The sequence below is a fragment of the Chaetodon trifascialis genome, chromosome 2 (assembly GCF_039877785.1).
Source record: "Chaetodon trifascialis isolate fChaTrf1 chromosome 2, fChaTrf1.hap1, whole genome shotgun sequence".
Classification (NCBI taxonomy): domain Eukaryota; kingdom Metazoa; phylum Chordata; class Actinopteri; order Chaetodontiformes; family Chaetodontidae; genus Chaetodon; species Chaetodon trifascialis.
In genome coordinates, this window is record NC_092057.1 from 14,061,099 (window position 1) to 14,075,640 (window position 14,542).

At 41.9% G+C, this 14,542-nt stretch overlaps 2 protein-coding genes across 7 annotated transcripts in view; both read left to right on the forward strand.

The window, feature by feature from the left end:
• Positions 1-8,374, forward strand: part of adgrl3.1 (adhesion G protein-coupled receptor L3.1) — a 111,978-nt gene extending 103,604 nt beyond the window's left edge. Inside the window, exons 21-26 of one of the 6 annotated variants that reach the window (XM_070984590.1) lie at positions 38-166; positions 740-833; positions 3,054-3,182; positions 3,971-3,988; positions 4,701-5,003; positions 5,673-8,374. In XM_070984590.1, the coding sequence (XP_070840691.1) occupies positions 38-166; positions 740-833; positions 3,054-3,182; positions 3,971-3,988; positions 4,701-5,003; positions 5,673-6,316 (1,317 nt within the window). In that variant the 3' untranslated portion in view covers positions 6,317-8,374. Of the gene's footprint in view, positions 1-37; positions 218-739; positions 834-3,053; positions 3,183-3,970; positions 3,989-4,700; positions 5,004-5,672 lie in introns of all 6 variants that reach the window. The other 5 variants (XM_070984553.1, XM_070984562.1, XM_070984576.1 and 2 more) reach the window with 5 other exon arrangements.
• The window catches only part of hgsnat (heparan-alpha-glucosaminide N-acetyltransferase), a 102,274-nt gene that overhangs the window by 27,109 nt on the left and 60,623 nt on the right, over positions 1-14,542 (forward strand). The window lies entirely within an intron of this gene.

A 14,542-nucleotide genomic window follows, 5' to 3' on the forward strand; every position in this document is an offset into this window, starting at 1 on the left:
GAGCCTGCGTGTAACCCTCTCCACCTCCCCCGCCCAGGTGCGCAAAGAGTACGGTAAATGTCTGCGTACACACTGCTGCAGCGGCAAGAGCGTGGAGACGTCCATCTCCTCCTCCAGCAAGACCACCACGTCAAGGACCCCCGGCCGCTACTCCACAGGCTCACAGGTGAGCTTACCTGCCTGCACACCTGGACGCTACAGCACAGCAGACTCTCAGGTGAGGCCGGAGCACGCCATGAGGGATTTGGGTTATTGCTGATCACTTTCAACTTCAATTTAGAGTTTCATTGTAGGCTTTGACGAGAAAAAAACACCCTTTTAACGTGTGATTATGCGAATGTCAGAATGATCGATAGAATATGTGCTGACTTTAAATGTGGATTTTGTGTTGAAAGTGAGATAGCCCAAACCCTGACATACAGCTGCACATATTGATGCTGACACACAGGTAGATGGAGTATAAATGGCATTGACGGGTAATTATTTTTCCCCACCTGTTTCTCTCTCACTGGTCTTTGCTTCACTTTTTCCTTTACTGCCTCTCCTGCACTAATTTGCCCGACTTTTGCACATCGAACCCCTACGTTTCTCACCATATTTCTTTCCCTCTTTTGTCGCCACATTGTCCCTCCCTTGACTTGTACCCCTTTCTTCTCCCTTCTCCTCTGTGCCTTCATCCATATCATCACCACCTCATATTCCCTCTCCGTCTCTGTCGCTTCTTTTTTCCTGTGTACAGAGTCGTATCAGGCGGATGTGGAACGACACTGTGAGGAAACAGGAGTCTTCCTTCATCACTGGAGACATCAACAGCTCCGCCACGCTCAACAGAGGTAACCACGGGATACCTACCATTTGCATCCACATCACTGTCACCATATCTACTTTATTAATAGCAGGAGGCTCAGACAGCATACGCTGTCATTTAGTAAAGTGGTAGGAGTCCAAACTTCAGATAATGGTACTATGTTCTTGGAGAGAGGAAGATTAGCAGAACAGATCACTTACTACTTTTTTGCTGCTTCAAAGGATGACATTACAGGAGGGAGAGTTATGAGAAGACTCTTGTCAAAACTGACACATCAACCAGTTTGTGGTCCCTTTATAAATCTACAGATTGCAGAGCTGACTGTGCTATAGAGGGCTTCTATAGATCTTTAAACAATCTTTTGAAGCATTGGTGGGTGATAAAAAGTTAAAGTCTTTAGCTGAACGCCAACGGCCCCTTTATTATTATTATTATAGTGTAACTTATGCAGATTGCCTTAGTTTAAAACTTTATTATTCGCCAAATGTAGCCATGTATCACTCAGGTGAAATTACTGCTTCTGAATATCCACCGCCAGTCTGTTTTCACCACAGTGCTGGAAATCTAAAGTAGAGCAACATTTTGCCGTGTTTTTCACCTGAGAATCTGTATGTTCAGCCGAGCTAATCTCATTTTAGAAAAGCCACTGCAGCCACCAGGCTTTTAAATGAACATCAGGCTTAGTTCACCGTATTCTGAGCTGTGTCTTGCTGTCCCTCCAGAATAAGCCACCGTAAGAATGGAGTCCGAGAGTATAGCTGTCTGAGGGCTAGGGTAATGAGGACATCGACACCCAAATGGCCAGACATTTTGACACACACACACACACACACACACACACACACACACACACACATACACACACACTGCCATTTGTTAGTCTGTAAGTCGAGGTGTGGCCCTCACTTCCTTCGGGCCACTAATAAGCTGTTAGCATGACAGATTGATGCTAAAGCAGACACGGTGTGTGTCAGCGTCTGAATTATCACACTCTTAGTAAGGCAGGGCTTAAGACACCCCCGCCTCCTCCCTCCCTCGCACTTTAAAGTGTGGTGCAGAGAGCTACTTAGCCAGTAGATTTCAAATGACTGTGGCTTAGTGAAAAAGGACAGGGTGGAATAAATTTTGTGTTCTGATAGGAGACTGACTTGTTGAAATTTGGAGAGAGAAATGGAGAAGGAATGTGTTCATTTTAACTTTAAGTACACACGCACACACACGTATATATACATATACACACACATATATATGTATTTTTTTCTTCTGTGATTCCCAGAAAATCATTCCGTATTCTGCCACATTCCACAACTCCCTCTAATTTATTCTACCTGGAACTCTATTCTGTTGGCCAAGTTCAGGCTGCTGGCCAACTTCTCATTTCTGAAATAGCAATGAAGTTTCACTATGCACTATGTAGAGTATGAACTGAACTGCGGTATCCTTCGGCTAAGCACCCGTGCTTCTTAGGGGAAAAAAAAAAATGTTGCCACAGAGATGTTTCGGTGTGTTCCTGTTTTCCCTGTTACTTCTGTTTTGAAACAATGTGACACACATACACACTTGGAAGTAGTGGCAGAGGTAGTGCGTTGCGTGATACAGTGGAGAATACAATATCAGGATGAATGTATAGGAGCAGTCATGATCATTCGTCTCCTGTTTTTCTGCAGCGTCTTTATGTGCACATGATCTGTCTCCCACCTCAGGAGGAAAATGCTCTGAGAACACTTTTTTGTGGCCTCTGTCCATTAACTTTCCTGTAGTCATGCTACTCTGCTCAAGCGTATTGAACTGCAGCACACTCCTCTCCAAGCAATGCTACTCTCTCCCTCTCTCTCTTTCTCTCTCTCTCTCTCTCTCTCTCTCTCTCTCTCTCTCCCTCCTCTCTCTCATCTCTCTCGCCCCCTCCCTCGGCCTGTATGCAGTGGCTGCAAGAATGACTTGTCAAGCTTTTTCTCGGCTTTCACCTCGAACTATGTTTGCTTGTTTGATTTACTTGTCCTCTTCTCTCCCCCTTTCCTCCACACACTCACTCTCCATCTCACTCTCCCTTCTCCTCCCTCCTTCTCGCTTACCTCCACTCTGCGACGTCTCCATGCTTTCCCCTTCAACCTCTACCTCTGCCTTTTTTTCCTCGTGTGCTTCTCCCTCCTTGTTCTCTCTTGACTTGGCTGTTGCTTTTCCTCTCTCTTCCTCTCTCGACTTGGCTGTTGCTCCTCCTCTCTCTTTCTCTATCTGCCTGTACCAGGAGCCATGGCTAATCATCTTATAACTAATGCTCTCCTTCGTCCCCATGGTACTAACAATCCTTATAACACTCTCCTGGGGGACTCTGCAGTCTATAACAACCCAGCCGTGGGCATGTACAACACCCAAGGTGTGCCTGATGTTCCTATTATAAACATGCAGAATTTGCAAAGCTAGCTTAGAGTTTGATTTTTTTTTTTTTTTTTCACTACATTAAATTTCTTTTGCATGGTCATTTTCTTTTAAAATGTTTGCTACCGTGATACACTTTTGGCTGCATATCTGATCTGGCCTTATTATGGCTCCCAAGTGAGGCGATCAATCACACTGCAATAATCTCTCACAAAGGACACCCACTGGGCACTTCTCACAGCACATAAATGTGGAGAGGAAATTCTGTAGATTTATCGAAACAGGATAACAAGAGCACATGCTGATTTATTGCATGCCATAGATGCATGCTATATGTTACTGGCTGCACGTTCACCATATTTTTTATAAGCTACTTGGGAGCCATGAAGTTTTCGTAGTTTTGTGTTAATGTTCTAGTTTATACAATATGTGCTTCATTTTGAATGTCATTTTGTGTGTCAGTCAGGACTTGTGTATTGCTTGTCTTAGTGCACGTCTACAGCATATATATTCCTGTATATACTATGTTGTCAGTGTAACTTGTTAGGTGTAGTTTTTATGTTTTCTCTGTGTAAATAAATAATAAACCATATGACAGCAGTCAGTTAAAAATAAGGCCCTGAGACACGCTTTGATTTTGAGAGACAGGGTTTCTTTTTAAACAGTTCTCATCATGCCTCCGATTACTGTGCAGCTGTTGATTTTGTAGCAGCAGAAAGTTGTGTCTTGCAATGTATGAACTCACTTCTGTCTCTTTTTTCCCTTCTTCCTCATGCTGTCCATTAGCACCTTACCGAGAAACAAGTATGGCCTAAATTAATACTCAACTACTTCAATAACATCGACTTTCTTCTCTCTTTTCTTGCTTTCAAAGCACTCTGCCGAACATTTTCAGTCCAATCTACATCCAAACACTAGTTGTTTTTTTTTTCCTTTTTCTTTGGCTGTCAGCTACGCTGAAGCTTTTTTCCTCAATTGTTTGTCCGTCCATGTAATACAGTTGTTTTGTTTCGTTTTTCGCACATTTTTAGATTCATTTTCGAGAAAGTGCTAAAGTGCTAAAAATCCTCTCCTTGAGCGCATTTTATATATATAATATAAAAAAGAATTACTGTTGCATCTCACTGAATTGAAATACTCTGGAACAAATGTGACATTTGAGTTATAATTGAGTTGCAGTAGGTTTGCCCTTAAAATTACTTGCAATGTAGTAACTTTAAGTGTCACTTCAAAATATTTATCTTGTTTTGCAGTGAAACTGTAACACATCTTTTTGTATTGCTATAGCGCTGGCAGTAATTGAGAGAAGAAAGCACTTCTGAGGTTGCTATTAAATGAATTATGGATGCTTGAAGCATTTTTCCTTCCAAGAAAATTATCATTGCTACTTTTTAATCCTCAATTCACAGCACACGCTAAGATATCAAACAATAATTAAAATCTGTCTTCTGAGAAATCCACTTAGTTTATTTAAGAATCTTAATAATTATTACTTTTTAAATTATTTGTTCCTCAGAGGGCATCCTGAACAACGCAAGAGACTCCAGTGTTATGGATACGCTCCCTCTTAATGGTAATCATGCCAACAACTACAGCATGGCCAGCAGTGAGTACTTGAGCGACTGCGTCCAGATTCTAGACCGTAGTGGCGGCTACAGCACCCACAGCAACCACAAGGAGACGACCCTGGAGAAGAAGATCCTCAAGGAGCTGACTTCCAATTACATCCCATCCTACCTCAACAACCATGAGAGAGCCACCACGGAGCGCAATCATAACCTGATGAACAAGCTTGTCAACAGCAGCATGGCCAACGGAGGTGAGTGGATTGATTTTTTTTTTATTTCAGGTTTAGACTGTCACACACTCATGGTTTATATACTCAGGGACACTACTTGTAAAGCACATAACCAGGATTTCTTGGGTACGTAAACACAGGAGAGGGAGTGTAAATCCAAAAACATTTTTGTATGTGTTTTGCTGGCATACTCGATGCTCCTGTTAAACATATACATAAACATGTATATGTATACGTAACTCTGTGAGTGCGGAAAAAATAGAGTGCAGCTTGGGCCACATGATCCAGGTAGTCGCTAACTTTGCCTGGTCTCTGGTACAGTGGTTATATAGAGTTATATACAGAAAACAGCTGCCTGCTACAGCCTCTACAAAAGAGGCTGATGAGAACAGTAAAGGCTGCAAAACCAAAACAATGAGCTCAGACGTGCTGAAATGTTCCTTAAAGCTGAGAGGACCTGCAGAGTGAGGCGCTAATTCACTGTGGGTTCGTCATTTCGAGCGGCCCCTTTCACATTACACGTAGTACATTTTATTCACTGTTAATATGAAAATGTTAACCAGTTAAATCTGAAATCTGCTCTCTGGAGTGCTAAAATCACCATCACATCACCATACTAGGAAAAGCACTGCTCCTTGTTAAAATGAGCAGAAATGTGCTGTAACTGTTATTCCTGCCTGGGTGTTTCAGGGAGCATGGCAGGAGGCAGCAGCAGCAGCAGCAGCAGTGGAGTTGGGGGCTGTGTGGGCAGCAGTAAAGAGGACAATGGTCCCATGGTGCTGGACAACCCTGCAGCCTTTCCCCATGAGGAGAACCTGGGCTTGGAGATTATCAGAGAGGAGTCCAATGCGCCCCTCCTGCCGCCGCGGCCTCCTCCACCAGACAGCCACCCCCCACCTCCGCCTCCTCCCCACAGCTTCGCCAGGCCACGACGCATTCCCCAGGAGACCAGCGAAAGCTTCTTCCCCCTGCTGACCAATGAGCACACTGACGAGCACACGCATTTGCCCAACCACAGAGACTCGCTGTACACCAGCATGCCAGTGCTGACGGACCTCCCGGATCCGCAGATGAATGGTTTAACAGATGGAGAGGAAGACAGCTCTGGAGAGCTTCAGCCCTGTAAGAGTGCCACTGCTCCAGAGCTGGATGACGTCTATTATAAGAGCATGCCAAACCTGGGCTCCAGGAATCACCTTCACGAGCTACAAAGCTACTACCACATGGGCCGTGGTGGCAGTGATGGATACATGGTGTCCGGCAGCAAGGAGGAGTCTGATTCGTCGCCTGAGGAGCCACCCATAGACCCTTCCCACCTGGTGACCAGTCTATAGAGCCAATCAAGTGACTTCTATCCCTCCCCAGCCCACTCTCACACTTCCAACCCTCCAATGAAAACATTCTGTGTCGTTGACTGACAGACTGAGCTGGCCCGCCATCCTTGACTTGACGTGCTGTGTGTGACATTAACCGTGGCTCATGACAATATGCTTGAGGTATCACTGGTCAAATGAAAGCAGGGACTGAATGTATTGTCATAAATGGTGCAGACTGAAAGGGCAGTTCCGAGAGACTTTTTGTGAACATCAAACAGAAATGGAAAAAGAGAGGAAGGGGGAGGGATTCTGTAATTTTACCCTACCTGTTACTTTAATTTGGAATCTTGGATTGAACGAAGCCCTACAAGTTCCCCAACATGGACCTCTAGCAGATCATAGCATATAGCCTCCACTACTACCACTACAGGGGCCTGGCCCCCAGCCCTGGTTAAAGGAGCTGCCTGTCTGTTTGTCTGTATGTCTGTCTCTCTGTCTCACTCTTAAAGACACGAACTGGGATAATGTTTCCACCTCTCCAAAGGGTAGAGCAGGATATTAACTCTGGTGTTAACAACATAAACTGGCCTTAAAAAGGCCCCGCCCCACTACCTGCCAATCAAGTGGAGGATGTATGATATATGCCCTCACTACCGATCATCCCAAAAACTATTTTACTGGGCAACCGAACTGTACCCATATCACGCTGATGTTCTGAATTCTCTTCCTGTTCGTATCTGCTAAACTGGAGTTTTGTCTGGGCTGGTGTAACATTCCTGCAAGTTGTAGTGACTGCGGCTACTGTGTATTTCACTGAAAACAAAGAAGGAAGATCATATTACAACAGACTGACTAAAAAAAAAAAGAAAAAAAAGAATGGGTTCCGTTTCTTCTTCTTTCTTCTGTAAAGGTTTTCAGTTATCAAAGGATTATAAAGAAATCACAAACTGTTTCTATGTATTGTACAGAATACAGATACAGATACAAATGTTGCATATGACCAAGTCTTTTATTTTTTAATTTTAAGTTGCAAACCTTTTGTCTGTGGAACTGTTCTGAAATGTCATGATATGTTCTGGTCACATGTAGACTTCAGAATGAGCAAGGAACAATCTTTCATGTCACTCTTTCGTAAATACAGAGACGGTTAAGCACTCCTTAATTAATACGCATATACCCTACGCACACTTCATTCTGGTCCTTTTTATAGCAACACCACTGTCACTTACATTTTGCAAATCAATTGTTACTATATACTTTACCACTGTGTAGATTTAAAACTAAAGGGAAAATGAAGCGGCAAAGTCATGAAAGAGACGGTTACTGTGGAAATGCTGTTTTAGTCTTTGCTGGAAGTGGGTCTCATCTCATTTGTTCCTGAATAAAGCATTTCCTTCCTTTTTGCACAAGGAGCTGAGGAAAAAATTACAAAGATACCAGATATCTAGAGTAACAAAAGAATGGTTTATGAAGCATATCCTCTCTATTGCCAAATATTCTACTAATTGACATTACCTTGCTGTGCTGGTTGAGATCTTATTGTACAGAAAAAGAATGCTGAGAATAATAAATGTCATTCTCTAAACTAAAAAAGAAAAAAAGGAGAGAATTTTCACTATTAGAAAAAGGGTGGGTGTCAAGTGTGAAATGCCATGATTACACCATATATGTGTACTGAAGATGTGAAAACACAGCAGCACTGTCCAATGTGGAAAACCAATGTTTACTTATTTAGGGGGAAATTTTCATAAGTGTATGAAGTGTAGCTTGCACATGTATCCCACAAGCCCCCGCCATGTCCCCAAGAGAGAAATTATTTATTTATCTGTTTATTGGTTTAAAGACAGCAAAACAAGCTTAGAGGAAAGAAAGCAAGCTGGCTTTAGGCAGAAGTAAATAAAGTGGCACTGGGTTTGTTTTATGGTTCTTTTTTAAATTATTATGATCATGATTATTACTACAATATTATTGCTAATTATTTATTCTTTTTGTATGGGTTCCAAGTTGAATGATCTCATAACTAATATTTGTTGTAACAGTGAAAGTTGTTTGCCAACAAATAAATTACTGACATAGCTTTGTGGTTTTCTGCCTCTTGAGTGTTATCAGTTGTTACAGCGAGATTAAATGCAAACAGAGTTAAACCCAACAGTGATTTCACTTCAAATATGCCTTTTTCAGCAACTGAATGAGATTGCCTATTGTATGCCAATATGTGGCTACATATATTTGTTTCATTGTGGGAAATTCTACCTTTCTCTGTAAATCTGTAAAAACAATTATTGGTGAGTAATGATGAGTTACTCTGACGAGCATCTGCACGCCACAGTTCTCCATCGTATTGAGACTAACTCTCCACCCATTTACATATTCCATTTGTGTGGAGGACTGGCCCACAAAGGATCATGACAACATATGAAGTCAGCATGAAAGAACCCGTGCATCTAACCTTCATTAGTCACTTGAAGGTTTGGTTGATGGTGATGTTTTATAGACACATCTATACCTGCTGTAAGATGATGTGGACAAGCATGGGGGCTAATAGCAACAAGGACTGAGGAAGGGTTATAAGGTATATTCTGGTTTCTTTGGGTGCATAACTGTTGTTTTAGTGACGCAATGGTGGCGTATAGATACTGTCTTGAGAAAGGGAGGCTACCATACTTAAACCTGCACAGTGTGCTGCTCTAGGAATGAGATTCTGTATTCTAAAAGGAGGGAATTCTGTAGCACTTATTTCTGTCACTCCAGTATTTCAATGTCCTGCAGATGAGGACAATATTACAAGCTCTCTGTGTGTGCAAGGCCAGCATAGTGTGAATGGCCTGTTTGGTTGCAGCATCTAACATCAACAGGCAGGGTAGTTTAGGTTCCACCACACTTCTGCAAAATGGCCCAAGATTGGTTTGTATCTCTGAGGGTGGTCTGTATGCAGGGACAATCCAGCTGTCCAATGAAGATCCCAGCAATGGAGAGTGCTGCTGTTCTTCTCTATAGGGAATAACTCCCCTCGCCTTGGAAAATAAGCCATGACACATCAATGGCCTTGGTTGTATGCCTGTCCTTACTTTTCTCCCTCCATCACTCAAACTGTGCAGAGAGAAGAGATGAGCTCTGTATTGGCCACACACGCCATGGTTCTCTGGAATCGTGCAGATATTAGATGAGACTACATGTGTATTAGGCACATCCTCTCACTGGCTCAGCCCTTGTATTTTTGTATTTTTTTATTTATTTATTTATTTTTTTCATTTTTTCCTAGGCTCCTAGGCTCTGAGATGTCATGTTCCACACTCAAGGAAATTCTGGCAACAATTAAAGAAGCAAGAATGGGAAAATAACAGTTGTCCTGCTGTTGCAGGCTTCTTCCAAAATTGAGGCATTAGCACAGACTGCTCCCTAAGGTCAGTCTTGTCAGAGCTCTGAAAGTGTATGCTGTAAGACAAGCCCATCACAAAACAGGCCATTTGTCTTTTTCAAACCAGAGCTCCTGGGCCTATCATTGTCAAAGTCCATGCCTTCCCAATGGATATGTCACACATTAAGTCTATGATTCTACCATCAGTTGTTAGGGCACCAGTCGTTTTTGCTTCTGGAGGACAAGACTGAGAAACCACTTCCTTCCTCCTATTTGACATTAGCGTCTTCCAAGACTGGCAGCATCTAACTAGAGGTCTTCACAGCTAGACCCAAACCTGAGGACTCAAGACCCGACCCATGGTTAAGCGGGTCATGGTCAGGTCCCATTCTATTACCATGGACACTGGGTCTATTTATCATTATGTGTAATACCCAAGTGAATCCCAGAAGACCCAGCCATGATCAGACAATGCTGATCATGATGAAAGTGCTGTTTATGTGTGTTTATTGTACTTGCAACCTTGTAACAATAATGAAATGTTATGTGAGAAGGTGAGAAAAACACTACACCCATAACAGACACATCTCGGAGAGATGTAGATGTTAGCAAATTAGCAATACTAACGTTCTGCTTTCTGCAGAAATGACATGCGTTTACACAGGGAGACAGCATGGTTGCATATCCTGTTACATTGGCCTGTTACATTGGCCTGTTACATTGGCAAGATTTCCAAACTTGGTGACCAACTGAATAATGATATGAAAAAAGAGAATTTATGGTCATCATCTTTGGTCGTAACACATCCCTCACAGTTAATATCAGTAATTGACCAATGAATTTCTATTAAACGCATGAAAAGAGAAATGAAAAAAAGTGGTTGGCTTAGGATAAATATCAAGCTTCATGAAATAACCTTATGCTCTTTAATTTGTATTAGTGCTGCTACAAATGTTTGTTGGGTATAATATCTGCACTATAGCTCTGTGACATTGAGGACTTTCACCATTTCTTATCTGCTTTGATCATAGATTCGGTTGATGGAAGGGAAATGAAAAGAAAATAATAGATCAAGTGGAGTTGGAAAATAATGAGAAAAAGCAGTTAAAACGAGGGGGCAAAAAGGAATGTGGTGTGAGAGATGAAGAAAGAAATATGTGGGAAGAAATTGCATTTTTTTTATGTATTTTAGCTTTCTTTAAAACTAACTGGAGCCACCTAACCCTTGCACTCCCCCTGTCCCTCCTTCCCTCCCGCTCTTTCTTCCCCCGCCACGCTGCTACTAGCAGGCTGATTAAACGAGCATTGGTCTATGTGGGTCATATCTCTGCTGGAGTGCTCTGATCGGTTAGTGCTGCCTGGCTGTGTTATCTTCCCGCTCTCTCTGTTTCCCTCCTTCAAGGGAAGGCATTCAGTATGTCTTACAAGGTGGCATGTCTCTCAGATTCAGCTCACAAACCAAAGGCAGATGTCTGCAAGGATGTGCGCGGGTTTAAATTAAAGGGAATCTATCTGTTTATTGTATATGATTAATTAATGAATGTGGCAAGGGAGGGAATCTAAATGTGGCAGCCATAATGCAGAGACTACAAAAAGCTAAACAGAGCAAGACGTGCACAATGACTTCCTGGAAAGCCGCTCGTTGCCTAAAATAGTTCCAAGTTGTTGAAAAAGTATGCGTTCAGAAATGTTCTAGCAATTCTTCAGAGGAAATTCAAATCAAGAGAGCCAGCATGTCACAGAATGCAATTAGAGGACACGATCACAGACTGCTCACAACATTCCATCTGTAAATCAATGGATAATATTGTGGAAATAGTATATGTTATACTGATTTTGGCAAATAACTCAAGGTTCACTTTCTGGAGTTTGCACATATCACATGGATGTTTTAATGTTGTTTATCAGGAGACAAATAATTGATTGATTTGGCTCTTTTCTCCCAGCCAGTCAGGCCCTAAATACTTTGTGATGGACACAACCTGTTATGCGAGTGGAATCCAGTGTTAGCGGTGAATGCGAATGAATGGCATATTAACAAGCAGCCCCCCTGTGAAACCGATATTACATTGTGGTCTCTGTTAATTAAGGCAACTATGACATTTAAAGCAGGGTCTGAATTTGATTCAATGCGGAAAATCAGCCCATCCATATACAGTATGACATTTCAAGATTTCCATCCCATTTCCTTCTTCTGCACTGTTAAGCATTATAAAGCACAAGAGGCATATTTCCCAGCCTTTCTTGTATCTAGTTTAGCTTCTGATGGAAAAGAATGGAATGGAACTCATGACCTCACATTCTAGAATTCCTGGGCTGTCATCGGAATTTATTGTATCAAATTACACAATTTTAATTGTATTGTTGAAATTCCATTCGTCATTATGTGGTCATTCCTTAGTTGATTACAATCTCACGGCGAGAGGAAGCTAATTAGTCTTTCTCTAAGCCACATCATCCTCTCTTCTGAATGGCTAGCCTTGCACTGACCTCTGGAAACACATCAAAATGCACAGGGGTCCCTCCACTGACCTATGTGTGTGCGTGTGTGTGCACGCTCGTGTGTGAATACATAGCTATTTTCTATGCCAGCTCATCTGCTTGCTCTGCCCAGCCTGTGTGCTGCAGCATATGCACTCTTGCTCATCGTCTCCTCACCTCAATTTTCCGTGAGTGTGCTCATTGGAAGAAAAACACTTAACAGGTACATACAGGCCACCCTGAATAATTCACTCTAATTGGCAAAAAGGGGGACGACAGGCCTTAGTAAAAGAGTGACAGAGGGTGAGTTGCAGAATGGAAAAGATGGGGGAGAGAGTGGCCATCCATCCACTGGCTTTTTTTGAGGTCACATACACCCCCATGCATGTTTAATTGGCTTTGGGATGGCATGGCGTTTCTGCTGCCTCTGCTGTGAGTCAGACTAACTATGCCTTTTCTGGAGCGTGCCTTTTCACGGAGGCTCAGCAATGGAGATGCTATTTTAGGAACACATTAGGAGCCCGGAAAACACTGACATTTAGACTATCGCCGGGACGGCTGGGAGAGGGAGAGGGCTAGTCACTAGTGTATATGACTGATAGACGCTGGGTTGCTGCCAGCGTGCTTTTGTGGAGAGCTGGTACAGTAGGCCAGAGCCATGTCAAATTACTTTCTGAAATGGATTCATTTTCTTCTTTTAAATTGATCGAGTTTCACTCACAAAAGAACTGATTAGATTGTCCAAAATCGCACATAATTCTAACTACATAATAGAGCAAAGGTTGAAAAAAGGAAACACTTTTGATTAATAGCTGACCGTGGTCACACAGGAGCAAAGCAAATGAAGAGGTGTACTGTCAACCCTCATGACACCCATGAGCTTTTTTTTTTTTTTTGCAGCAAGATGTTGTAGTGCATTTTAAATTTACTGTGGACACACTAACTTATGAAAGTTGGATATTGTTAACAAACTATCTGCCCTCTGTCAAAGCCTGTGCAAAGGTGGAACACATGGGCCTGAAAACTTGGCAATGGTACCTTGCAGAGTCCCCTGACCCAAGTGTCCCTGTTGTTTTTGGGTACGAGTTGAATTAATAAATTAAAATTAATTAATTAATGTGCTACAGTACCGCTGCTGCTGCTGCTGCTGCTGCTAGTCATTATTCCGGACTGAGTGGAAAACAGTTTTTCACATACTGCAGAGATTGTAATTTAAGAAATAATGTTAAGATACAAATGTTAAGCATTTTTAAAAACAGAATTACTCTTGTCAAGTCTAAAATTTAATAATAATAATGACTTTACTTGCTTATCTAACCTAATACAAAACAGTGAGCAGTTACTGGCCTGCTGCAATGGATTTTCACGCTCAATCTAGAGACCAAAGTCTCGATACAGAGAAAAGAGAAGCCAAAGCAACGTGTCCTTTCACAGTTTTTTTTTTTACTGAATGCTAAATAGAACCATCTATACTGTAGCTTCTTCACCTCGCTCTTGATCTCTAACACCAGTATTACCATAAAATTATTCCTAATATGTACACCAGTACTAGGTAATTGCAGGCGTTGCTGTGCTGTAATAAGGAACTGATAACATAAGTGCTGGTGTCTGATCTAAAGTTAATTCATTAAAACTGTTGTGACATCTTCCAGGGGACAGGAAAGTTGCTCTGGTTTACCATGGAAGCATAATGGGGCCGGCGGAGCCCAAATGAATAATTATGAAAGGCTATTTGTCTTGCAAAAGAAAAGGAAATATGTTTCTGTCCAGCTATTCTCTATTGTAGTGCAAAGTAACAGCAAGCAAAAGCACCTCATGCTGTTACCAATATGATCGCTTGTCTGATCTTTGGAGTCCCACCTTTAACTTTCCTTTAACTTTTATTTGGTTGCTATTGTTGCTGCTTATGTAGCTCATGTGCACTAATTTCTGACCCCAATCATCAGTAAAACACACACACAAAAGCCATTCGTCAAATAAGCTCTCACTGGTTCGCTGCAGCCGACTGAAAAGTGGACATACCCACTAAATATCCAAGGCACGTAAGCAGCTTTGGATATCTTAAATAGTTATTTTCACAGAACTGTTGCAAAGCTCAGTAAAAAATAGAAATAAATAAGCAAGGGAAGAAACAAAGATAAACCATAAAAAGGATGTCAGAGGCATTTGACAAAAGGTGATTAAACGTTCATTACTTTTAGGAAGTGATTTATAATGTGATGAATTAGTCCATCTATGATTTTTAATTTACTATGTTGTGAAACAACCAATAAGAATCTGCATGTGTACCCCAGGCTCTGTTCCCATCATGCTCCCCATGATGTATTACATTTGGTAAAGCAGCAATATGAGAGCGCACCCTGTTTTAAATGCATTTTGGAAAATAACTGCGATGTGGGGCATAT